This window comes from Uloborus diversus, chromosome 9 (assembly GCF_026930045.1).
Source record: "Uloborus diversus isolate 005 chromosome 9, Udiv.v.3.1, whole genome shotgun sequence".
Taxonomy (NCBI): domain Eukaryota; kingdom Metazoa; phylum Arthropoda; class Arachnida; order Araneae; family Uloboridae; genus Uloborus; species Uloborus diversus.
The window spans coordinates 92,272,502-92,300,358 of NC_072739.1; the positions used below are offsets into that span (position 1 = coordinate 92,272,502).

At 33.0% G+C, this 27,857-nt stretch overlaps 1 protein-coding gene across 1 annotated transcript in view; it reads right to left on the minus strand.

The window, feature by feature from the left end:
* The window catches only part of LOC129230591 (nascent polypeptide-associated complex subunit alpha, muscle-specific form-like), a 162,295-nt gene that overhangs the window by 81,661 nt on the left and 52,777 nt on the right, over window positions 1-27,857 (minus strand). Inside the window, exon 2 of the mRNA XM_054864996.1 lies at window positions 4,584-4,745. Within this exon, the coding sequence (XP_054720971.1) occupies window positions 4,584-4,745 (162 nt within the window). The remainder of the gene's footprint in view (window positions 1-4,583; window positions 4,746-27,857) is intronic.

Consider the following 27,857-nt stretch of genomic DNA (forward strand, 5'->3'; position numbering starts at 1 on the left):
ATTTGTTTTCCAAAAGCTTTTAGTGCTACGAAATCGATAATCATTCATTGAGGTCTACCTAGTAAGTAGATCATCATTGTTCCTAACACAGATCGATGATAGCTGACTTACTCATCGAAAGATGGCGTCACCAGTTATCCCTATGGTGGTCACCTTTAACGGAGAGGTGCCATGAAAGACATTCGTGATTCACGGTTTGCAAAACAAAATCGCTTATAAACCTGGATGATTCCGGACGTCCGTTGAAGAAAGTTCAAATGAACCTCTTTGTGGTAGATCTTGTAGTTGGATCTGCATATAATGCGAATTTACAGTCTAATATCTCGACGGAGATCAATGCCCACACTAGCAATTGCACTTTTTCATTAAACCAAAAATAACCGAATGAGCAAGTAGCAGGTCGGAGGCCCCTGTTATGTGGTGTACTACAGTTGCACTTTTTTATTCAACCAGAAATAACCGAATGGGCAAGTATCAGGTCGGAGGCCTGTTATGTGGTGTACAACAGTTGCATTTTTTGATTAAACCAGAAATAACCGACTAGGCAAGTTGCAGGTTGGAGGCCTCTAATGTGGTACGAAAGAATTTTCCCGAAGTCTGTTGAAGACGGTCCATCAGAACACCTTTGCAGAGGAAGTTCTGAGGAATGCTGCATATAATACAAATTCCTTCAGAAATAGTGCCATTTTGCAGCCTGCAACTGGTTAGATATGTCTGTAAAAATTACGCAAGTCAGAACACGGAAGATCAACTGAAGTATTTATTCCTCAATGTCTGGAAGTTAAAGTTTTATCCGAGGTGAGTCTGATGCTTCTATGATAGCGGCACTCCGAAGGAGGGGATGTGGTGGTTAACCCTTAAGACCGCATTGGAAATCTAATACTTTATAATATATACACGCAAGGGTTTAGGAGTTGTAGTTCCCCCTCACCCAAGAAAAAAAATTTGGTATGATAAAACAAATAATACTGGGGAGAAATTCTAGAAACTATAGTGGTAAAACTTATTACCTGAGACAAAGGTTCCCAACCTACAGCCCACGGGCCATATGGAGCCCGTGAAGTTGATCCTATGTAAAGCACTCCACACATGTTCTTGAGCCATCAAAAAGCTCTGCTCCGCATTAAAAATCTTAGAGACAAAACATGGACCCGTATTTCAGATAATAATCCCATAAGTCTTTCAGAAACAAAAATGTACTATCATCAACAATATTTTAAAAAGAAATCACCAAAACACTGAAGATGCAATTGATAAACAAAGAATCTCTTGCAAGTTCTAGTGCTCACATGCGCAATCATTCCCCAAAAGGCTATGTATATATTTCCCAAACCACAAAATATGCTTCCGGCTAAAATTCTTTCCCAGAACCAAAACAATCAAATGCTTCCAGCATTTAATTAACTACAAGGTATTCTGATTTTAATGCAGTAACTCAAACTCAATCTCAGCGTTTCATAATTTCTTTGATAACTGGGTCTCTTTTTAATGGCTATTTCTTTTCACGAAACCTTTGGTTTTCCTTCTGCGTTATAGTTCGAATTCAACTTTCTGAAAATGGTAACTTGCATCCTCCTGTATTAATTCCCAAAATCACTAACCGAGTAACGCTGACGTCACCAACAATGAAACTCGTACCATAGGATGCGTGACGACATTATTTTATTGTTGAATCACCAAAAATCCAGTAAGGTATTTATAATTTGATAATATTCTTTGGCAATGTTTGACATGTGGGGAAATGCTTTATTTTGACGAGGCTGAACTGGATCCGGTAACTTAACTGTTTTACTGGTAAAACTGCAGTTTTAGGAGAATGAAGAAACGAAAAAGTGGCCAACAGTTAACGCCGGGGTTAAACCATTGGTGTTAGGTTAAAATTTCAACCATTAAACTATCACCATACAGGCAGTTGATTCGTTCAAATGTAGAAGCAATATTCACCCGTGATACCTTGACGGACGATTTTCTAGTTCAAATAATATTTGTCTTCAAAAAGAAACTTCCAAAATAAACGCAAAACTTCTTGAAATATCTCACATCAAACACATTTTAAAATTTAAATGTTTAATGAGATGAGTGATACTCTTTTAATTATTGCAGATGTAATTAATGAATATTGAACTCTCTTGTCAAGTTTATCAGATCTGCTGCTATTTTTTTTCTCATAGATTGAATTTGAATATTTTCTCTGCTATTCATTCGAAAAAAAAAGAAAAAAAAAGATTTAAAATCTCACTGAAACTTTATTTTTATAGAACTTTTAGGCAAATAATTTAAATTTAAACAGCAAGTTTCGCGGAACTTTTGAGTGATATCGATGGGACCCAGGGGTTCCACGGAGCGCAATTTAAGAAACATTGCGCTATCTCCTGAAACTCGAAGTGGAATTTTTCTTACGATGGAATTACCAAAATCCAGCCGTATCATTTGCTGGAAAAAAAAATCACATTACGATAATGAAAGCTATCACTTTATGCGTTTCCCAAGGTTGGCGAGCAGTAAATGAAGCGTTTTATCGCCATCGCCAAGCGTTGCTGTGCATATCTCGGTTTTTTAAAACTGTTTGAGAAGCTTTCTTAAACGTGATCACGGCACCAGGTAAACAAATATCTGCTTAGAATTCCAGGTCTGTATGTCGTGTGCGTTTCATTCGCACAATCACGTTTCACCTCCTGTTTTCATTCATACAAAATGACACATTAAATGATCTTCAAAACGTGAGGCATAGAGCACAGGCACTTCACACTAAGGATAATAGTATCCATTACAATCTCAAACTAACCTAATAGGTATTCCACGGCATCGCTTAGTTAGAAAAGCTGAAGTAAAATTGCTGCCTCCTTTTTAGTAGTGAAAAAGGTCCATAATTTTAAAGTTTTTTTTTTGGGGGGGGGGGAGGGGCGAAGGGTATGTACGCAATGCATTTAAGAGGAAGAAAACATAAATGACATGCGACATTCATGATTAAGTTGTTTTTAAAATCCAAGGGACTTGCCTCTCTCCTTCATGAATGCTCAAATGACGGGCCCGTTCTGAAACCCCTTTATTACTTCTGATCAATATTTTATTGTGTAAAACTCATTCATTGTTTGTATTTTTTAAAACTAAATTTTTTCCATTAAATTTTGAAAAACTAAAGAACTTATTTTCTATTCGCCTTAAACCATTTCTAAAATTAGTTTTATTACAGTGGAATTTACCATTACTCCTAAAAAAAAAAATTCTTATGTGCTTTATTTTCAGAAGTTGAATAAATTTTTTGAAATATAGTCCTACGTAAGGATAATGATGCCTGTTTCAAATATTTGTCATGAAAGCAAGTTAGTTAATACTGCTGAAATTGTATCCGTGTTAGCTTACAAACTGTCCTTCCGTTGGTGCCGGAAACGGCCTCAGGTCAATGAAAATGTTGCTAATAGTCTAAGATTCCACTAAGCTTGACCTACCCTCATCGAGTTTCCTAAAATTGTTCCATAGATGAAGAGTAAAAGTTGTAAATATAACACGAAAGTAAGAATTTCTACCTCTTTCATGTGAACTAATCAGGGTAGCCAGGTGTTGAAAGGTGCCTAAAAATGAGTAATTTACCCTCATCGAGTTTCCAAAAATCGTTATCATAAATGAAAAGTAAAAGATGGAAATAAAACGCTTAAGCAAGGTTACCTACCTTTTTCGGGTCGCTAATCAAGGTTGTCAGGGGATAAAAGGTTTTCAATGACGGAGATAATTTACCCCTCATTGAGTTTCCGGAAATTGTTGTCATAAATGAAGAGTAAAAGCTGCAAATAAAACGCTAAAACAAAGTTGCTTACCAGTTGCGAGTGAGCTAAATTAGGGGTTGCCAGGGGCCTAAAAAGTGCCCAAAAATGAGCAATTTTAGGAAATTCGATCAGGGTAGGTCAAGCCTAGCGGGATCTCGCCCTAAAAATACATACCGGCTGCGTCAGGATGAGAGAGGAGATTATAGTCGAAAAATCCAACTACACAATTGATGCCTACATTTCGTGTCATCACCCAAACCAATAAATTAATTTCCTTGTCTAACTAAATTTGAGTTCAAAACCTCTTTTAAAAAGATAAGCTAAGAAAAGCTAAGAGGTAGATCCGCCTGATTTCGGATACGTACCAGTTTCTAAGCCAGTACCTTTGGGGGATAAGGGTGGAGGATCCCCCCCCCCCCGGATTTCGGAAACAGTGTAATTACGCCTTTTTGCATGTATCTTGTTGTTTTTTCTCATAAAATGTATTGGGTATATACAATCCCCTCCCCCCGGGAAACCTTGAAATGACGGGCCTGCCAGTGTCTTTTTGATTGATGTGTGTTCAGTTCACTCACGACATTTTTGCTTTGCATTGAACACTTTTAGCACTGATGAAGGGCCTTGTGGTAGCTATTCGTAGTATTTTCTTCACAATTCATGCTTTATTAAAGTTGATCTTTCATTTTAATCATGAAAGGTAGATTGCTTGCCTCCCAAAATGGTAACATGGGGGAAGAAATGTTTTCACACTGAACACCTAATAGCCTAATTGCCAAATTTAATTTAACATTGAAGAAAGGGTCAACTGTAAGATCTTACCTTTCTCTGCGGTGTCAGACGTGGGGGCGTCAGTCTCGTCATCTTTGAAGTAAGGGTTGTCAAAAGCGTAGTCGTTCTTCTCATGCACTATTAGCTGCTTGTCAGGTGTCATTGGTGGACATGAAATCAGTTTGTCTTGCGATTTGCCATTAACACATACTCCTATATAGGACAATAATAATAAATTAACAACATTGTTAAGATTTATGAAATTAAAACTATACAAAATTTTGACTGTTAAACATTATGACTCTTGTAATAGCTTAAACAGCACTTGGAAGTAGGACGGAGTGCCCTCCCCCCAGGGGTGATGTTGCAGCCCCTCAAATGGTACGTATTACTCCTCCCGTCAGAACGATAATTCCCAAAATGGGATAAAAAAATTCTCTAAAATCCTCCCTTAAAATATTAATACTACGTAGTCTGCAACGTGACCCCTCTCATACCCCCGTGAGCACCCCTGACGTCAGTGACTTCTTAAGGAATAGATGCAAATGATGTACCCACATTAATTCTTTTGTATACGCAAATAATGCTCATGTCCACATTTTTTCACGGTTTTAAATTTTAACTTAACAGGTTTTGAAGAAAAAAAAAGAAAGAAAGAAAAGTAAAGAAAATGGTTATAAGTTTATTTTACAGCTGTACTTCAATACCTATATTATACCTAGTACTTGTACATTTTTTCTTATAATAGTCATAGAATAAAATTGTTTAATTTTATCAGTATTTAGCTCAAATCTTCAAAATGTAATCCACTTCTGTAGATAAGTTATTTTGTTTTGGAAAATAATAACTGGCAGTAAAAGGATAAATGCTAGCTGCAACTATGGCTATATCATCTGCAAACATTAAAAGTATTCAGCAATCAAAAGTGAAGAAGAGTTCAAAATGAAAAAGTTCGGTTTCTTTAAATGCCCATGATAAAGAGTATTGTACTTAAATGTGAAGTACCTACAGAAAGTTTCATAAAAATCAGGTTTTTAAACTGTGAATAAAATTAAATTAATGCAGTTTAAAAAGAAAATCAGAACAAAATGCTAGTTTTGATGACGTTTCCCAAAATTATTACAGTGAATGAAATAAAATAGTAAAAAAAAAAATATTAAAAGGTACTTATTTCATATTTCAATAACTTAGCAGACTGCAAGCGAATCCTTTATTGTTATTATTAGCTTTATTGTACAATAGACCCTCATGTCTGTACCTCAAAGCCAGACTAGCGTAAGTTAAATAATCGCTACTTTACAGGAGAGAGAAAACGTTGGCCTGGTACATACAAAGGATGGGACTTGCGCTCTTTTAACACTGATAAGCTAGTTTGGTTCTGAGATACAGATTTTACGAGGATTTATTTTACGTGGACTTGATTATGCGCGGTTTAAGATTTGACGTCTATATATTTTTTCTTGTTTTGGCACGGATGAGTTTTGATTTTACGTGGACGTGGCATTGCAAACAGATAAAAATTTTCCCTCTTTCAATGACAAACTCCTTAGATTGCAAATAACACGTAATAAACTATTTTGGCATGCTAAAAAGTGAGTTTGGCCCACTGGAGACATTTTTGGCGATTTTTTCCAGAGCTCTTTCTCAGAAGTAAAGTCATAAAACTTACACAACTCACAGAGCTCACTGGAAACTCACTCTTAGAAGCGACAAAGTACTACACCAACTAGGATACCGACATTGATGACGCAAAATGAAAAACTTTAACATTGAATGTTTTGAGCCATGCCTTAAAAATGAATATCAAATAATCTTTCTGGTTCGTACGTGAAGGAAGATCCAGTCATGGAAGCGATGCGAGTGATCATGGATGCGTTAATGCCCTAGAAAGAACTGGAGAGAAAAACGATTAATGGCTGCCAAAGACTGCCATAACCAGCTCTTTTCTATAAACACCAAGCTTATTCATGAACTGCTATGTCAAGAATTTTAAATAAATAAACGGCAAAGGATTTTATTCTAAACTAGCGGTACCCGCACGGCTTTGCCCGTAGTAGAAAATTAAAAAGGTCTTTTGGTTCACCTGTATATTTACAAATAATGGATGGTGAATTTCTCGCCGATTTGCTATGTCCATTTGCTCAGCCATGTTACGGTTCCACGTTATGATAATTTTGTAATTTACTCGTTCACGTTATGATAATTTGCTTGGTAAAATATTCTTAAAATTAGAATATAAAAAGAGCAAAATCGAATTTTCGAAAAGTCGCTTCGAGGTGCACACCCCCATGCTACAAACTAATTTTGTGTCAAATTTCATAAAAATCGGCCGAACGGTCTAGGCGTTATGCACGTCACAGAGATCCAGACAGAGAGAGATCCGGACATCCAGACAGAGAGACTTTCAGCTTTATTATTAGTAAAGATTATTTCTTGTCTTCTTGCAGATGAAGCCTGAAATTTCGCAAAACAAAACAAATAATTCTGAAAAACATTTTAAGACTGCGGTAGTAGCAAATACCTCTCTTAAAACATTACTTTAGGAAAAGTTACCGTATGCCGAAAAAACATGGATACTTCCCAAAATACAAGCTCACGAGAAACCAATAAAAATGAAAGATTTGAAATGAAGAAGTAAAAAAGAAAACAACAAGCCACCAAAAAATTGTTTGTCTAAGAGATAAAATTCTCCGCTCGTGTAAATCCGAGATAAAACAATCGGATAATCGATGCAGAGTCAGGCCACTGTACCTGTTCAACAGTTGAGTTATCGCGGAAATGGATAGCTGTAGAAGCGTGCTGCTTCTATCGAAAAGATGGAAATATCATTGAAAGGGTACACACGTAGATTAACATATCGTTAGAATTATCTGTGGCTGGAGTAGAACCTTCATTTAGAGGTTTTTGGCATTAGTTTATTTTTTTGGCATTTATTTGAGTTTAAATTCTGTGCATGATTAGTTTATTCAAACGTTATGAATAAATATATTACTTAATTTCTTGTTTTTATTAAATCCGAATAAAATATTCAGTTTTGTGTATATACTTATAAAGAAAATTTAATTATACAATTCTAAAAATCTTTAAACTTAGTTTTATTTATTCGTTTATCTTCAAAGAAAAAAAAACCACTCTGCTTATTGGCATAGCAATGAAAATTCGTTGGTATTCCAGAAGTTCAAAAGCGGTAATACTTCCGCGGTTTTCTTGTTTAAAAAATAAAAAGATTTTTAAATAAGTTAAATGCAAACGATTTTTCAAAATTTTGTTTTCTTGTCGGAGACGAAGCGTGGATTTTGCAAAACAAAACAACGAATTCTGAAAAGATCTGATATTTGTTAATATTGTTTTCTAAAATTTTTGTATTACTCGTTACCAATGACAAGTTTTTTTTTCTGAAATATAAATGAACTAAATGTAAGCAATGCAAAATATGTATTCAAAAATAAGAAAAGGGGTATTTTTGAATGCTTAATGAAATAAATTAAATTGTCAATGCAACTGCACGAAGAAAAAAAAAGTTTTAGTCAATACTAAAAGCCTAAAATGATGACAAATGCTAGAATGAGAAATTTATCGCCCATTTGGCAAGTCCCGCGTTATGATAGTGCAGACACAATTTTTAACACTTTTAGTTATCACATTTTTTAAGCTGTCAAATTAAAAAAAAAAAAAAACTTTTTTCGTTGTTGGTTCCCGGTCAAATCTCATCCCCAGAGTAGGGAGAGGGGCTGAAGGCACCTTTAAGCTTGCTGAAAAACTTGATTGTTAATTACAGCTATGACAAGTAACAATACTGAAATTGTATACCTTTTTTTTTCATCAATTCTTCAAAACCTTAACAAGAATTTTCATATAGTTTGTAAAAGTTAATACAGTTGCTAATAAATAACTTCTGAAGGACAATGTTGTAGTACCAAAGTATCAATTTAAAATCTTGACATTTTGTATTTAGCACAAAGTTTTGCCTCGGAAACAGAAAGAAATAATAAAAATAATGATTTTCAGGTTTCTGCGTCCATGTAACAAAGAACACCAGAAAAGAGTAAAGCCATAAGTATAACATGAATCGATTTTTTTACAAGTCATAATTCAAAAGGCATTATACTCCAAAATCTCCCTCTTAGATGAGGTAAGTTGAACTGCGCAGTCGGCCTTGCAACATTCTGGGTCTAGCGCAGAATTGTACATTATTTTACAATATATTTCTAAGCTCTTTATGCTTTAAAAAATATTGGTATTTTAAGTCTTAAACATGATATTTCAAACTCTCGCAATAATCATCAAGATTAGCAGTCGACTAAATAAAAAAATGGCGAAGACAAAAATATGCGTTTTTTTGTTGAAAAAAGCAAGATTTGTTAATATATTTTTGGAAAATATGAACTCTGATAAATGAGTTATTAAGGACACGAGACGAAAAAATGTTGGAACACCCAAGAGTGAATGATTGGGGTTCGTGGGCGACGAGAGATAAAAAATGCTTTAGTTTAACCATAATAACTAGTGTACAGTAAAATGTAAATCAAAGCTGCGAATGTAATGTAAAGTGTTAGGAATCTTTCTGACGCTTTTATTAACCTAAAGCAGCGTTTTGGGTTTTTTTTTGCTTCGAAAACAGCAGTCACAGCCTGTTTTAGGACTAAAAATGACACCTATGCCCCCCCCCCCCCCCCCATTCTTCCGGAAATAAACCCTTTCCAAAACCAGAAGCTGAATTCGCCTTCGGTTTTTACTCTATGAAATAACGTTGGAAATCACTAAATTTTATCACGAATTTATTTCGCGTGTATGAAAGAATATTCTGGCTAAAGATACACTTAAATTATGCATTATTGGAATAATACTATGCACTAATTTCAATTTGAAAATAAATAAGTTACCAATTTTTACTATACATTTAAGCATTTCATATATCGAAGAAAAACTTGAATCAAATATTGAACACTTTATATGATCAACTAGGATTGTGAAAAAGGTCTTATGTGGGAAAAGAAAAAGTTAGAAACTACACGTGAACGATAAATTTGGACGCGATGCCACAGCATTTTAGCCAATTGTGTAAGTTATTAAAACTAAATTTTAGCTTGTTTCATTGTTGAAACATCTTGTGTACATATGCCTTGTTATTAAAAGCAGATACAAGTATGTAAATACACCTAAATCTGCTTTTGTGCAGTATATAGGGACCGCATCAAAAAAAAAAAAAAAAAAAAAAAATCGTTCGTTTTAAAGATAACTTCGTTCATTTTAAAGATAACTTTCTCCGTTTTATCAACGATTTCGACAATTGAATCCCGATCTGATTGAAATTTTCATATACCGCACAAAAATAATTCGCACAAAAAAAAAAAAAAAAAAAAGACCACACAGAAACAGGTTTGGGTGCGTATTTTTTTTAATCACTTTTATAGCTGCGTTTTGCGTTGCGTAGGTCAAAAAAAAAAAAAAAAAAAAAAAACTAAAAATTACTAAGATACTTTAAAATATCTTATACTATTTAACTTATGAAAACTTTATTTAAGTATTACGAAATAGTTTAAGTATTCAGAAATATATGGGAAATTTATTAAAAAAAAAGAAAAAAAAAGACCGTGTAGTTGCCTCTCCTTCCCCCCAAACCAAAAACTTACTTGCTACTGACTTAGTTTTTCATTTTTATTTATTTATTTAAATTTACGCATTTTTTACTACGATTTAATCGCAAAACACGTTTTCTTACAGACATTGTCACGCGGCAGTGAAACAAACATAAGGCTATAATAACTGGGGGAACTTCCGGTCTTATCTGTCGCTTGCTCTGGAGATACTTCTGCCAATACGTTTGGAGGAAATGTAGTCTAACAAGGTTGAAAAGGGTTATGTAAACATCTGCACCGTTGAAACTTTGCACCATTGTTGAGTGATGCTTCTTTCTTATTTGGCAACTTCAGTCTGACGATTCCGCAAATATGGGGACATAATTGAAATATTGCAGTTTTTAAAAGCCTGAATGTCCCTTGTCATTAGACATACTTATGCTTGCATGCCTCATAATTTATCATTTGTCATCATTTAGAGTTCAATAGGTGAATGAGGTCGTTTCAGAAATTTTAAAAGTATTTTTTTTTCTGAAAGAGCATGCTTAAAAACATAGGATTTGACCATTTTTAAAATAATTTTACAAAGTTTACTATTTAAAAAACAATGTTTAAATCGATGCGCAGATTCAATTTTTTTTACGCTTCTGCACATGACACTGAAAGTGATGGAATGCCATTCACTGATGCCATTAATTCAGAGCGCAATTTTTAATTCGCTTCTTTACTCACATGTACTGGCAACGATATGGTTGATAGCAAACATAGAGTGCAATATTAAATTCGCTTCTGAGTTATCATAACCTGGAAGCGCAGTAAACAGCAAACGTAAAAATTCAGTGCACCAGTGGAGTGCACGCTAAAGTTCATCGCTTGTGACGTCATAAAGACCACGCCTTGTTTGAAAAATTGGATATTTTAAAAAAGTAATTAAAAATTAAACGTTTTAAAAATAAAAGGTTTTTTTCGCTGCATGGTTTTTTTTTTTTTTTTTTTTTTTTTGCTAATTCTGTCAATTTCAGTGACTAAAAGTAGTACTTTCGATTGATAGAAACAACCCCATTGTGGATTTCCTCCCTCCCAAAAATTAAAGTTCGGGGCGCCCTGGACGCAAATAAAGCATTGACTTAATTTCAAAAATCATTTTAGATAATTTATTTCCTAAATTAGAGAAACAAAATAATTAACCTTTATTTGTATTTAAAGGAAATGAGGGGGGGGGACATTACAGGTACTAATCTCATAATACAAAATTACATATAGGTGTTTTGTAGTAACAGGGATCCCTTCAAGACTCCCAATCTCACAATGCACTTTTCAAAGCAAATTTGAGTCTTTTTTGCGCGCTATAAGGACCATGAACTTTGTTGCAGAGTGTGGACATTTTTCATATATAAAGCTATTAAATGCTGACGTAAAGGTACGTCAATTTTTGTCAAAGTTGGTTCAGTAGTTTTTGTATGAATGGATGGGGCACGTACGTCTGTATGGTACATTAGAAATGCAAAGCTACAAATATTTGATTTAATATAATATTCATCTCAAAAATATTTGAATATTTAATGGCATTGTAAACATTTGATTTTCAATTAAAAAATAATCTTGAATAAAGGTAGAACGATGGCGGTTTAAATGCAGATGTATTTAATTTGCGATGTTTTCAAAATAAAATTCTAATGTATTTTTTAAACAACTGCGGCTTTATTTTTGCTCACATTGACATTATAATTCTTCAATAACATGGAAAAAATATAACTTATAAATTGTTTGAATTCGCTAATTTTTAAAATAAATTTTGAATTTAAGAGCTCTCCATAAAGGTTGTCGCCCTTTGAGGAGAGGAAAGGGGCTCGTAAAATTGTAACAGTTTGTGAGAAGGGGGAGGGAGGGGGGTAACACGAAGAAAGACATCACGCATTTATTTTATAAGAGTACTAGTGCCGTTGCCTGGCGTTGCAAGGTCAACCTTAAAAATTAAAGTTGTGTCAAAGGACGCATGGTCAACAGTAGGCTTAAACAAAAGAGGGAAAAATAGAGTAAAATTTCTTGTCAACATGTAGAAAGAGCAGTTTTATGACTCAAAATTTAAATTTAGACCTCTTTGATTTGATTTTTTTTTTAATTTCAAAAATTCAGTCATTGTTAATAAATAGGCATAAACATTCCGTTTCGCCAACTTTCTAGCGAAAACCAAAAGGTGAATTTTTGGGCATCAAAAGTCCTCTGTGTTAAATTCGGTAAAAATACAACGCAAACTGGATTTGTATAATGAAAACCTCCTATGTAAATTCCTGAGCATCAAAGTACCTCTGTGCCAAATTTGGCAAAGATCCGACTACAATTGTGAACTTGAATAAGGAACACCTACACCTACATCCATCCATTTATATTTTTATAGATGCTTAAGAAAAATAGGTCACATTTGTCAAAGGACAGGGAGGGGGAAGGTGAAATATGACACTTTGCCGAAGGGGAGGGGGTCAAAAATTGCAAAAAAATGTGTGACATCATTTTATAGACTGCTCCTTAGGGATAGGCTTGCCAGATGTCCTGGTTTGACCGGGACAGTTCTGGTTTTCTGACCAAACTCGGTTTACTTCACGTCCAGTTAAAATATAAATTTGATTACAGATACAGATTACCAAAAAAGGTGAAAAATAATTAACTGGAAGGATTATCTTGGATAATTACTTTGTCATTTGTATTATTGACATGAAAAATTACTATCGGATGAGCTTCAGAGGATTTTTACAAGATTAAAACTAAAATAGACTTTCTAAAAAAAGTCCTTGCCAATCTAAAGTATATGTAAATATCGTTTTCATTTTTTTTTCATTCAATATGTTTCTTCTTACTAAAATAACTTGTTTGTGTCATTTCTTATTACCCTTGTTTTGGGTTCATAATTAAAAACCATTTACTCATAGCATTGAGAATGAACAGCCCTGTAAAATACTCTAAAAGCCAGCCAGGGGTGTGTACCCTTTTGAATACCCAGGACGCTTTTTTGGGGGGGGGGGGGGGAGGGATTCCGATGTCCCGGTTGAACATTCCAGAATTCTGGCAAGCCTACTTAGGGAATACTCATGTTCCATAGCCCTTAAATGGCTAAAATTGCGATTGAAAACAATTCATTCTTAAAACTACGAATATTACAAAATGGGCGATAGCTTAGTGAAAAAGCTTGAGAAACGTCTCTCCAAAATGAAAATTTCCAAGGCGGACGAAAAATTAGGTACAATCTGTGTCACTCGTGAAGACTGGGTCAGACGACCCGAAAGGTGTATTCCCCTTACTTCCCACTTTCGCCGCAAGGGTGCAGACGTTTCAGGCAAAGCTGCTGTCAAGAAAATCCTTCGATCGTACGACCACGCTGAAGCCTTTGAAAATCGAGGCCGCATGACACATACAGTCACCTGTAGGTGTCACGTGACTTCGTCGTTAAAACACGAAGTACGCCTGTCGGTTTATTAAATGGAATGCCATTAAGTGAGAGAGATCTTTGACAAGGAGAAGAAACGCGCCGTTTTCTTTCAGGTGCAAAATGGCATTAGGAATTCCTAGGCTTGCTTTTTCTTTTCCCTTCGAGCCATAATTGCTTCTGAAATGGAGGTTAAAAAATTCAGTTTTCGCGCAGTGTCCTTGAAAAGTGTCATCTATCTTAAATTTGAAATGGAAACAGCAAAAAACATATCGTCAATAAACAAGCGGCACAAATCTGAGGAATAGGTTTTTTTTTCCCCTTCAAGAACTTCAAATATTGAAATAAGAAATAACAATATTTAAGTGCAGAAAATTCAGATTACTGCAGACACGCGTTTTAGTGTTACAAGAAACGCCTTTTTCAATGCAAAAGAATTGAGCTTATGGATTAAAAGATATCGACAAAAGCATAATTTGCTTTTTTCGGCCTTTTAACGCCGAAACCCGTCTGCAGTAACCTGCAACTTGTGAAATTAAACGTTCTTATTTCTTGCTTCACTTTTCAAGCACGAAGGTTCAACTCTCATTTCCAATATTATGGTTTGTATGGTGTTGGTATCATCTTAACGGGCTATATTAAGCAAAATTAAGTATACACAGAGATATTGCTGTTTTTTTTTCTGCCTCCAAGGAACCCTTTCGGGAAAACCCCTTCGCTTTCTAATGACGAGATTGAAGGGGGGGGGGGTTGCATTATTTCGATTTTTTTCAATGTTTGACATTTAGAGTGTTTGGCATTTTCAATTAAAAAAGAAATAAATCGCATTTAAATGTAATATTCAGAAAATTCAAATTGTATTTTTTTTTCCTATTTTCTCTGAGGATGAGACGGAATATGGGAGGAAAAGTGAAGCTGTCTATTAGTTTGGTTTTTTTAATGCTTGAAATCTCAAAGTTTGAAAATTTAAAAAGCATTGAAACGTAACTTTTTTAATTTAGATTACTTTTTTTGTTTTTGTTTTTTACGGTGCTTAATTTTTGTTTTAAAAACAAAGCATGAAAATACGTATTTTTCATTTTCAGTAGCGCTATCATACGCTTGCAGGAGCATTAAAAATACCTGATTGTGTGTATGTCTATAATTTTGTTGCACGGCACTAAGGAAATATGCCTTCATTGAGGACTTTTGCAGATACATTTAAACTTACATGATTCTTTTTTTACTTCAAATACAAATGACATATGAACAATAGCTTTCTAATTGGTCTTTTCCACAAGAGATTTTTTTTTATCGCAAGCAAGAATAACGAAAAGGCATTGCTTACAGTATTACAGTTCGCATTACCAATTTGGTCGTAATAAATATGATGAAAATATCTATAACAGGTTGTATTTACAAAAGTTTTTCCCCATTTTAGGATTTAAAATGTGCTATTGCACTTTTACGTGATTCAAATTATGTTTAAACTGTGTTGCAACAAAAACAAACTTTCAAGTTCAGCACGATAAAAAAAAAAGAAAAGAAAAGAAAAGAAAAAAAAAATGTTTTGTATCAAAATGAAGATTTTTTATACATGACATTAAGAAACACAGAAATAATTTTCCACGTCATTTCTGAACATAGGAATCAGTCCACTGTCTTCAGTTTCATTCAGGTGCTGCGATGGATTGAAAACCGGATCGCGCCAACGATCAGTAAAAGAACAAAATGGAAAGCGAATGTTGATCGTACGAAAAGTTATGCTCTTGCTACCATAATTTAACATCATGCATATCAACATGGATTTTTTTCTTCAAAAGATTACTAATTTTAGACGGGTTATCCGGAAATCAGGATTAACGAGGACCGGATAAAAGAGGTTTTAATGTATTCCGATTTTCATACTTTAGCTTAAAAAAACTCTTTGTTTTATATATATTTTAATTTTGTTTGTATGCAGCAGTGATTCTCAAGCTGTGGTCCGTGTGCAATTTTCATGTGGTCCACGAGCGGTTAGTGAAAATTAATGAATATTATTTTTAAAGCTGTAATTAAATATATTAAAGAAAACACCTATTCCACTGATTTCACCTAATATAATAGTTGTGAAAATATTATTTCAATCGCATGTTGTCCGGTTTTAGATTTGGAAGGGTATTAAGTGGTCCTCAACACGTTGAGGGGAAAGGTTGAAGGACAACTTGAATGAAGTTAATGTAAAAAGTGTAACATAGCTATTTAGCTGCAAAAGTGCGATGGAAAAGCAATAAATTTCGGTTTCAAATCAGTTACAGTCAACTTCCGATTATCCTCGGAATTGGGTGGCACGAGCGCCGCAGAAAATGAAAATGGTGGATAAACAGCAAAACGACTAAAATGAGGGACAAATGAGGTAAAAATTGTCCTGCCTCAAAACCCTAGCTGTATTAATGCATAATACTATCTACAAACAATGAAAATATATATAGTACAGTAAAAATGTTTTGAATTTTTGCACAACAGAATTTAACATCAATATAGAACAAATGTATGTACGATAAAGAATGCACAAAAATAAGTAAATAAATCAAACAAAAACAACTACAGTTTAAAATTTGCAATTTTTCGACAGAAAAAAAATCAGCCATTGCTATTTGCTTATTTCTGCGAAGGAAAATATATGTTCCTTATTGTTAATTGACTAGAGGATAATCCGCTAACGAATAATCGTTTACTATATAGTGCTCTTTTTTTTAATTATTATTATTTTAAATGCCGCAATAATTTTCATAGGCAGTGTGAGTCGCATATGGAATTAGAGAGATGCACTGCCATAAAAAAAATAGTTGATTTATTAGACAATGAAAAAGAAGATAATTTCGAATGTTTGAAACACCTACTGCTTGGATTTTGTAATGAAGCAAGTTAATTAACGAATGGAGAAACATGAAACGAATGATTTGTTTGAAATAGTTGAATACAACTCTAAAGCCACAAAGAATGCGCACAAAAATTAAGTATCAAATCGTTTCATTCTTATCTGGAGACATCATTTCGATGAAATTTTATTTTTAATTTGTGAGACTGTAATGAACTCTAAATAAGGTGATACTGAGATATCGGCTGAGATAAAACAACTAACAATAACACGACAGAAAACCTAGACTCGTAGGATATCCAAATACAGAGAAAGAAACAAAGCGCAGACGATAATACAATATATTTTTTTTTTTTTTTTTTTTTTGCGTAGTTGATGTGCTTAACTCTTTCAAATGAGACAATGCATTTTAATCGTTAATTTTTGACGATAAACCATTGTTGAAAGTTAGAATAAAATTAATTTCTAGGGACTTCATTGTTTTTAAAATTTTTGACTATCCTTCGTTGACTAGTTATTTCAGGGGTGCCTCCCCAAAGACAATGGTACATCCTTTCAAATTCTACGGGAAAAAAATAAAGTCGACACCCTTAAAAATTACCCCTTCCTCCGCAATTTTTTTCCCAATGGCGAAATTTGCACCATGAACCTCCCCTTTCGTGGGCACCTGTGGTTATGATTTTTTTTTTTTAATGAGCATTTATCATTTCCACTCTTATTGCATAGAAAGTACTAAATCGAAAATTCTCATGAAGCTAAAATTCCCCACATTTTATTGCAAATCAAATAAAAATGATTAAATACACAGAAAGATTAGATTTTATAGAGAACCACTATATTTATGAAACGTAAATTGTTTTAGCGAAATGGAATCTATCGCTCGCTTTTTTTTTTTTGCTATGATTGTTCTCCAGCTAAACGAAAATACTATTGAAGACTAAAGAACGAGACTGAAAGTTTTCTGTTTAGGTTTAACTTTTTAGTAATGTTTCTGTTTGATTTTAGCTTTTAATAAAGAAGTGACCAATGAAGTGGATTAAAGACCAACAAAACATGAATTTTATGAAGGTTTAAAATATGTGGGAATAAATTTGAACTTTTAAGTATTTAATAAATGAAAATCAACAAGAAAATAGCACAAAGTTTCCCGATTTTATTTTTTCAATTAATATATTTCAAGGAAACATAAAGTATCAAAATTAATACAAATCGATGAGGATATTTGTTAAACTCTGTATTCTTATCACTTTTAAACTATTATGGCTTTAGAGTAAATTAGTTTTATCTTTAGTTTTTCTTTCCACTTTATTGCATAGAGCGGTCTAAAATATTTTAAGCTCTTCAGAATTTACTTATGTGCGCATTGATACTTTATCATCTTTATCTTTACTAATAATGAAGCTGAAAGTCTCTCTGTCTGGATATCTGGATCTCTGTGACGCCGCCTAGACCGTTCGGCCAATTTTCATGAAATTTGGCACAAAGTTAGTTTGTAGCATGGGGGTGTGCATCTCGAAGCGATGTTTCGAAAATTCGATTTTGTTCTTTTTCTATTCCAACTTTAAAAACATTTTACCCAGCTAATTATCACAACGTGGAAGCAAAATTTACGAAATTCTCATAACGTTTAACCGTAACATGGACGAGCCATTTAACATAGCCATATTGGCAAGAAATTCATCATTCATTATTTGTAAATATACAGGCGAACCAAATGACCTTTTCATTTTTTACTACGGGCAAAGCCGTGCAGTACACAAATAAATGGGTAATCATTTTTTACAAAAATGATTATAAGGTGGAAATTTTGAAATTTGATAAACAAAATTCAAAGTATCAGACATGATTGGTACTGTTTTCATGAGAATGACCCTAACCCCAAATAAAGTTACCAAAAGCTGTTGTTCCTACTTAACTGCGACTACGTACAATCAAGACTCTTGATTTCTCACAGAATTCTTAATATTGTTGCTCGATTTCTTGAGGTTTGGAGAAACTTTTAACAGGAAAACGATGATTTAAAAAACAGTTAAGTGAAGGTTTCAATTTCAATGTACATTTTCCATTAATGATTGTTTGTTTCGAAGTTGAAAAGTAACTTGAACCGTTCTATTTATTGTTCACACCATTTTATTCCCTTAAAATACAGAGTATAAAAAAAATAAAGAAGAAATCAAATTTAATGTTCCAAATAATAACTTTTTTTTTAGTAAAAAGTTGTTTTCAGTTTCTCTTCTTTCATTAGTTTATAAAAAAAGAATATATATATTTTTAAAAATCTTTTCCAGTAAAAACCACTTTAAATGCGTAGTTGAGTTACGGCTTTTTATTAAATTTTACCATTAATGAATTAATAGAAAGAAGAGTTGACGACGAAATAATTTAAAGAAAAAGACTAAAACTATATTTTGTTTAATATAATTATTACGGTTTACGTTTGTCTGTTGTTTTTTCCGACAGATTTTCAATGAAAGTAAAAATTCATGCTTTGGGTTTCAAGCTTATCACATTTTATTATTCGAATGAATAATGAAGGTAATGTTTTCTATTGAGTTTGATCATGAAAGAATTAATAGAAATAAAGGTTAACGATGAAATAAAATGAAGGAAGAGACTAAATCTTATTTGTTATTCCCAATAATTAATTTTTAAAATATAAATATTGAAACTTGGTTTTTTCGTTCTGATTTTTAATGAAACTGAAATTTATGTGTAGATTTTTATGTTTATTACATTTTATTAATAGTTTCAATAGCAGTTATCAAATACAGAAAATTATCCGACTTGAGATCAGGTAACAAAAAGTTGATTTAAAAAAAAAAAAACAGATACAGTTATCAACCGCATATTCGGGCAAAAAAAAAAAAAATCAAATACTGAAATCAAAACTTTCAAAAAAAACAATTTAAAAACCACCCCATTTGCCACAATAGTAAAGTTATTATTATCATTTAAGATTATCTCAATCTTCTTTGATAAAAAAAAAAAAACTAATCTCATTTTTAGAAGTTATCAGTACAAAAGTACCTCCCCAAATAATACTAATCAACAACTGAAAAATAGTTCTTACTTGTTTTTCTCCTTTATTTAAGCTCGATTCTTGAACGTATGTCACTTGACACAACTTTTGTTTTCAAAGACAGTGCAACTCCGTGAAAACGCAATAAGTTATTAAACCCGTCATTGAAGTTACTTTAACTACTTATCGTGTTAAATGCAGCAATAGTACGAAAGAATTTTGTTTTAATATGATCTTCCGGTAACTAAGATTTCAGAGACAATACCATCTTATATGGAGTACGCTCTAGTCTGCTCATTATTGCGACTGCAAGGAAAGTCCCATTTCCAGCATTGTGTAACATTCAAAAGCCCTAACCCGATGGAAAAATCTTAAGCCTTTAATTGACGCTGAATAAATTGAGCAGATGAATCCATTGACACGGACCAATGAAAGTACTCGTGTTTGGCCACGCTCTGATCTCATCTAAATCAATAGCGTGTGCATGTGACTAAAAAAAAAGAACACCGGCAGTGCGATAAAAACATGCGACGAAATAGGATAAGGATTTCCCTTCTTTAGCAATGGGTACGACAATCAGTTTCGACTCGTTAATTCCACGATGACAGACGATGGCCGCTTCTTCTAAAAGCCTGAATTGGATAGAATACTTTCTCAGGCTTCGTGCCGAATAAAAGAAAGAATTTGATCTGATAATACGAGGAATTATTCTGACAACTGATAGAACTCAATCACATCAAAGAGCGTTTTGTTAGACGTCGTGCTCTAATGAAATGTATTCAACGTGAAGTCTTATTATTCCCGACAATGGAGTAATTACAGTTTCATTTAGTTGTTTGGCAACGGTTCGTTAATGAAATAATGTCCAATCAAATTGCTTTTATTGTCAGTTTTGAGAAAGGGCTTTAGTCAAATTTTGGGTGGAAAAATTACAAGCGATTGTTAAATTAAAAAAAAGTTATCTCTACTGTGTAGGAATTCAGAATGTATGATTATCCTAAAAAGAAATAAATAATCATTTTCTTAATGTATTTTATCTTATGGATTTTATTCTCGTTAAAAGACCACTTTAAAACGCATCCCTATTTTTTTTTCAAAAGGTTACAGTGAAATATAAAAACGTCCTAATTTAACGGTTTACAAAAGCTACTTATTGTTGATTTTTAGTTATAAAAATATACATTTATTTATTCATTCAACATACAATTACATTTTAGAATTTGCTATTATTATTATTATTATTATTATTATTATTATTACTATTATTATAATAACAGTAATAACAATAATAATAACGGTAATAATATAACAATATAATAACAATACTACTACTACTGCTAATAATAATAACGGTAATAGTGCAACAATAATAACAATACTAATTCTATTACAGCTATTATTATTATTATTATTGTTGTTGTGATAATAATAATAATAATAAAAACAGTAATAACAATAATAATACCGGTAGTAATGTAACAATATAATAACAATACTACTACTACTGCTGATAATAATAACGGTAATAATACAACAATAATAACTATACTAATGCTACTGCTATTAATATTATTGTTATTATATTGTTGTTGTTATTGCTGTTAATGTTGTTGCACATAAGAATGCTTACTCGTGTGGTGAAACTACTCCTGATGAAATATTCTTCTTTCTTACTTTAAGTCTCTTACTTTCGACATAAAACTACAAAATGACGAGAGGAAAGGACTCAAAGTAGAGCTTGCAATAACAGACTCGTATTCAATGACAGTTTGCGTAATTTAAAACAGTATTTCATCTTAACTGTTCTCATTATTGTTTGTGAATCAGAAAACGTCGTCTCGGCTCGAAAAATATAGTTAAAAGAAATCTTTTCATGTCTGAGAAGCTTTTCTAAAGCTCTTGGAACATTTAAAAAACGTGAAAATATTTTCTGAAAATTTAAAGCATTATTACTATTTATTTATATTATATGAAATAAAAGATGAAAAAAAAAATTGCATGGAATTTCGCTAAAACAGTCAAGTCTGTTAAACAGGAAAAAAAAAGTTGATGTTCCTTTGTAACTTTTTTTTTTTTTTGGCTCGAAATTTAAAACTCCATATCAACCTTTAGGATTATCGGAAAAAGCACTAATTTTTTTGAAACATTCATACGAAAATAACAGAGGGAAAAAACTCTTGAAGATAAAATGATTTATCGTAAATGCATGCCTAGTAAGTTAGTTTCATGTAAGAATATATAAAAAATATGAAGAATTGTCTTCATAATAGCTCATGGTTATAAAATTGAAATGTATATTTATTTTGCTTAAAAAATAGAATCACTGATGGTTTTGGCGATTTTCGTTCACATCAAAAAATGAATTTTAGTGCAACATTCTTCACACATTGGACTCTTTCAAAACAGGCTTTATTAACTTTTTCACCTTTCGCTATGTAGAAAAATATTCTTCGATCTGACTTATTATTATTTTCTAAAAGTCAGCGAATAATATGAATGAAATAAAAATCAATCAGTTTTCTGCCATTTGTTTTGCATAATATAAACAACTTTCGGCTAAATTGTGTTCATCGAAAATAGTTGAAGTTTATTCAAAACAGAACAATGCAGATGAAAAATAATATTTTTTAAACTCAATGCAGGAATTTCGCAAGCAGTTTTATTTTTGCAGCAGAAAAAGTTTACATTTTTTTTTACTTGACAATAAGCATGTCTTTCTTTTGCTATAAACACATCGAACTTTTCTTAAAGTTTTGAACTGAACAGTAAAAAAAAAAAAAAAAGTTAACTTTTGCGTGTTGCAGGTTATTACTCAGATTTATACCTGAGGTGGTTTTAAATATCTTCAAGTCATGTGTAAACATTTCTATAAGATTTTGAAGAATGTTTTTTTATGAAGGAAAAAAATACAACGAAGAAAAGGAACAACAAGTTCAGAGACATTCACTTACAATAGAATTTCTACAAACCGTGACGCAAACATTTTTACAAAAGATTTGAAGGACAATTCGATTTTCAGCCATTTTGTTCTTTTCTGACACTCCAATTCCGAAGAATAATGCCAAATACATTTGAAAAAAATATATTAAGAGAATTTTTTTTCTTTATATAGAATATTTCAAAGACTTTTTTGCACCAGCTGTATAGTAAATATAGGCCAAGAAAAAATGTACAAAGAGTTGGAATTTTTAAAGCCAGGCGAAAAAAAAATTCTCCTATCATGGTAGTTGAATTATACTCCGGTAACAGATCGTTAAAATGGTCGTTTTATTTTCGAATTTTGAAAGCGTAGCGTATTCCAGCATAGCAGCAGAACGAATGTGTTTTTAAATTCCTGAAATTTTAGACAGTGATGTTTTCATTTACGAGTTATGATTCATTTATTTTCCCCTTTTGCATCGATTTTCCGAATATAAATTCCTAAATTTAGTAATGGTATGCGATTATACATGATTTTACGTAATGACTATGAGTTTACTTTAATTGTTGATATTGTTTAAAATTCTGAAAACATCTGTTCTTGTGATATACAACAACTATACCAAAGATCTAAATAACTACAGTACAATACTAATATACAGAGTTAGCGTAAAAGAATATACCGGTTTCAAAAATTTATATTTGATAAACTATTACACTTAGAACTATAAACAATACATAAAAATAACGATAAACTGTAAAAGTTTTTTTTTCACTCACAAATGTTCGAAGTGTGCGTTTATAACGCGACACAAACCTAAAACATACATTTTGAAGTATTTCACTATCAATTTTTCGTAATGCTACACCTATACGATATTTGAGTTCTTGCAATGTTGTTGGCAATGGTGGTGTATAAACACTGTCTTTGACGAAACCTCATAAAAAAATCACATGGGGTTAAATTGTGGGGATCTGGCTGATTAACGCATAAAGGGTAAATCATCAACGCCTGCACGGCCGATCCAGCGGGGGAGGGGGGGGGGTTAAAAACTTCTCAGAGATCTTGGTTTTAATAATGTTTTTAGTCCTAATACGGTAGTTAATACACGTGTAAGCACTGTTGTGACCAAAACACCCCTTCCGGAAGGAATTTCTGGCTGCGCTAGGGCGAACGTGCACGTTGAAGTAGTTATGTACGTTGAAAAAAAAGCTTGGACAGTTCATCTGTATTTTTGTGTATCATTTATAGTGTTAAGAGTAATTAATAGCTTATGAAATATAACTTTTTAAAACCGGGTTATTCTTTTATGCTAACCCCGTTTTAAAAGTCCTTACGTTTGGAGTAGGTAATTTTGTTGATTTAATAAATCCCATGTCATCTGTGAAATGACAAGTATTGTTCTATATTAGCTGAATAGTGTTCGTAGTACATTTGTAAACTACGAAAATAAAGTAAATACTACTAGCTACATTTTTTTTTTTTTGTTTTGTTTTCTACGACTATGTGTATACTTTGAACGTTTGCATACTATGAACACTGATATGAACATTAATTAATTATGGAAAAAATAAATTGAACTTGCTTTATTTTTAAATTGGCTAGTTATCTATTTTTAGACATAAAATCGTCACAAATTGCTCTTATGAAGTACATGCGCCAACTAAACCAAATATTTAATAAGATATTTAGTAACTCAGACATTTAATAGTTGTTGTATTTGGAAATTGTAACAATAGATACAATCAACGAATAATAGCGACTATTTGCCTACTACGACCATTAAGGTGAAAATTGTTTAATCATGGGTCACTTCTCTGTATTGGATATTTCTATGTTTTAACTTAAAAGCTTCAAAAGATGTATGAAGTACAGCAACTTCAATTATCTATATAACAAATATAATAGATACTGTATTTTTAATATACAACAATGCTAGCGAGTAATGAATAATAGCGACCATTTTCATAGCAAGAACATCAGTGAATAATAATCAATCTTGGAAAAAGTTACATTGGCATACTTTCCCCGTGTAGAATAGTTCTTTATTCTTAGACGAAAAATCCTGAAAAATTGCTGTTGCGAGATACACAACTAGTCCAAATATGCAAATAATTAATTAAGTAAAAGTTACTAAATTAAGAATATACAGCAATAAATACAAGAAATGAACATAAAAAACAGTTTGCATTCTACTAACATTTAGGAGGTACACATTGATTCATCGTGAGAAAATGAACTTTGGGGAGATATTTTCTTCATATTGGATGCGTTCTTGTTTCAGAAGTAAAAGCCTCGGAAAATACTCTTGTAAAGTACGCCTACTGCTCTACTGCTTCATATATATATATATATATACAGGTAGTAATCAAAATAATGGAAACACTCTGTGACAACTATTTTGGAAATCGCTACTCTGCCGTAAATGTTCTGTTAATAAAGGTGCCTTCTGACTGTTATCACTCACACTGGTGAATCCAGATGGTGATTGAGTTTTGTGGTCACTTTTGCTGCTGTTATTCACTTTTTGCACCTTACAATCCGCTTCAATATCCGTAGGTCTCTTTCACTGAGCTTTTCTTTCCGCCCACTATTTTGCTTTGCCGAGCTTGTCTTACCGCGCTCTGTGTATGCTGTCATGCCTTTAGATACTGTACCTCTAAAAAAAACCAAAAAGGTGAGATGTTTCTGTTACACTTGCTCCAGCTAGTCGAAATTCAACAATTTGGCATCTTTTAAAATTTGAGAGGTCCGACATTTCCCACACTTGAAAAAAATCCAAAACTCCAGAACTTCAATTAAGCCACCATATACTACCAGAATATGTACATTGCTATTTAGAAAAATAACAGACAACTAGTTTTATTCCTTATTACTTACGAAGCACATTCAAAAATGTCATTTTTCTTCACAGATGTTTTCATTATTTTGATAACTACCTGTATATATATATATATATATATATATATATATATATATCAATAACTACTAAACAACTAAGATATTTGATATTTTTTGGTTTGAAGTATACAACAATAAATACGAGCAATGAATGATGACGACCTTTAGAGTGGTGCGAACATTAAGGTGAATTTCAACTAATCATGAGAAAAGTAACTTTTGGATACTTTTATACATTTTGGACAGCTAGCTCTCTGTGTTTGGGTATAAATATCTCAAAAATTGCTCGTGTGAAGTGCATCAACTGCTCTAAATATCTGAATGACTGCAAAGTAACTAAGCTATTTAATATTTGCTGTATTTGTAACAAGTCTCTTTCATGAACCTGAAACACACAGAATTACTCTTGTAAATTACACCAATTTTCCTATGTCTCTCAATTCAGAACTAAAAAATAAGAAGATCATTAAAAGACGTACGATGGTAAAATCATCTGAAGGTGAAACTAATTTTTGACAAATGCCTTTTCATTAGCAACAAACGTTAAACAGTATAAATCAGAAGACCGTGAAGAGCAAAGTCAATGAAATGGGCTAAAATTAAAAGCACAATAGGCATGAGCTGCCAATTAATTATCACACATACATCAAGAGATTTTTAAATAAATGACTGGTTTCTTTTAATGGCTAGTAAATATCAGTTCGTATACCTTGAAATTGATTCGTATTTTCAAAACATCTTAAGGAAATTGGAGTAATCAAGCTACTACGTGCTTAGTAGCCATTAAAACTCAGTTTAGTTTAGTTTTTTACGCATTATTAAATTAATTCTTCACCTGGGGGTTAAGAGTACTATGTCCAACTTTTAAAAATTGGGATCTAATGCAGTAAATTATTAAAAATCCGGACTAATGTGGCGGATCGTCGAATCACAAACGACGTCAATTTTGATGAAACATGGAGTCCTCAAAAAGTGCAAAATACATGTCATTTATGCAATGTGGGATGGACTTTACCGACTTTTTTTTGTACTAAAAAGCATATTTCCAATAATCGGTCTGGATTTAAGAGATTCTACTGTACCTCTCTTCATAGGTATACAGAACTAAGTCCAACTCCTAATATAGTAAAACCTGTAAAATTGAACTCTTGTCTAGGTTGATCGCTTTTGACAGGAACGAAATTAGTCCTAATCATCTTTACTAATAATAAAGCTGAAAGTCTCTCTGTCCGGACCTCTTTCTGTCCTGTCCGGATCTCTCTCTGTCTGTCAGGATCTCTCTCTGTCCGGATCTCTGTCTGTCAGGATTTCTGTGACGCGCATAGCGCCTAGACCGTTTGGCCGACTGTCATGAAAGTTGGCACAAAGTTCGTTTGTAGCCTAAGGGTGTGCACCTCCAAGCGATCTTTCAAAAATTCGGTGTGGTTCTTTTTCTATTCCAATTTTAAGAACAAAATTACCATAAGATGGACGAGTAAATTACGAAATTATCATAACGAGGAACCGTAACATGGGCACAAGCCAATTGGCGAGATACGAAATTATCATAACGTGGAACCGTAACATGGGTACAAGCCAATTGGCGATAAAATTCACCATCTATTATGTGTAAATATACAGGCGAACCAAAAGACCTTTTAGTTTTTCTATTACGGGCAAAGCCGTGCGGGTACCACTTGTATAATATAAGCCTGTGTAAGTTGACCACCTGCATTAAGTTGACCACTAAAGTACTGCACCACAAGTGGTGAATTTACACACAGACAATGGAAATTAGCACTTACTGGCACACTTCACATGCTGGTTTTGAGGCACAAGGATTTGAAACTCCTGGAAACTTTCTGTTTTTGTGACATTGTGCCCTTTATCTCCCTAACCAGCGAATTATTTTATCATTCTCGTTTGGACGAAAACATTTTATTACTTCTGTTGTGCAAATGACATAGCCATTGCTTGCATGGGAGGAGCGTCTAAAATTTTAGAGGTGCACCGTGTTTTATTCATGATTATTTTGAGACAAATAAAAGGCCTATCAGAAGGTAAGGAGGCGGGGAAGGGGGGGGGGGGGGGAGCATCTTAAAAAATTAGCTACATGTTAAGCTTTCAATCTGTGAGAATTTTTTACGGCATATGGTTAGGAAAGATATTTTCCAAGCAAATGGGCAATGAGCGAGCTGGCGAAAAAACGAAAGTGAAGAGCTTTCTTATGTCATATCAACATTTTTAAGTTACCGCCCGCCTTCTCAAGTGCTCAGAGGAGTCTGACTACGATGGTCCCGAGTTTGGGCATGGGTGTACTTTCTCTCTCCAGTTCTTGTCTTTCCTTTGTGTGAATATGTTGTTATGCTGTAAATGGTTGTCTAGTTTATAAACAGGTCCTTATGGCACGTGAGTACTGTGGAAGTTGGACTTCATACCAAATTACAGTGCAGTTGGAAAAGTGAAGCAGCTCACCCCAAATTGCTAGACTAGCTGGCATAAGACAATAACAACAACAAGGGAAAGGTTACTTTTAACGATAGACTAAATGGCACGAAGTTTATATGCCTTCAGAGAAAGGACGAAATAGTATTTCTAGTTTAGTACAACGGTGTTCTATACCATTCTACGAAATACTAACTTTTGTATACTACGAACATTTGTATA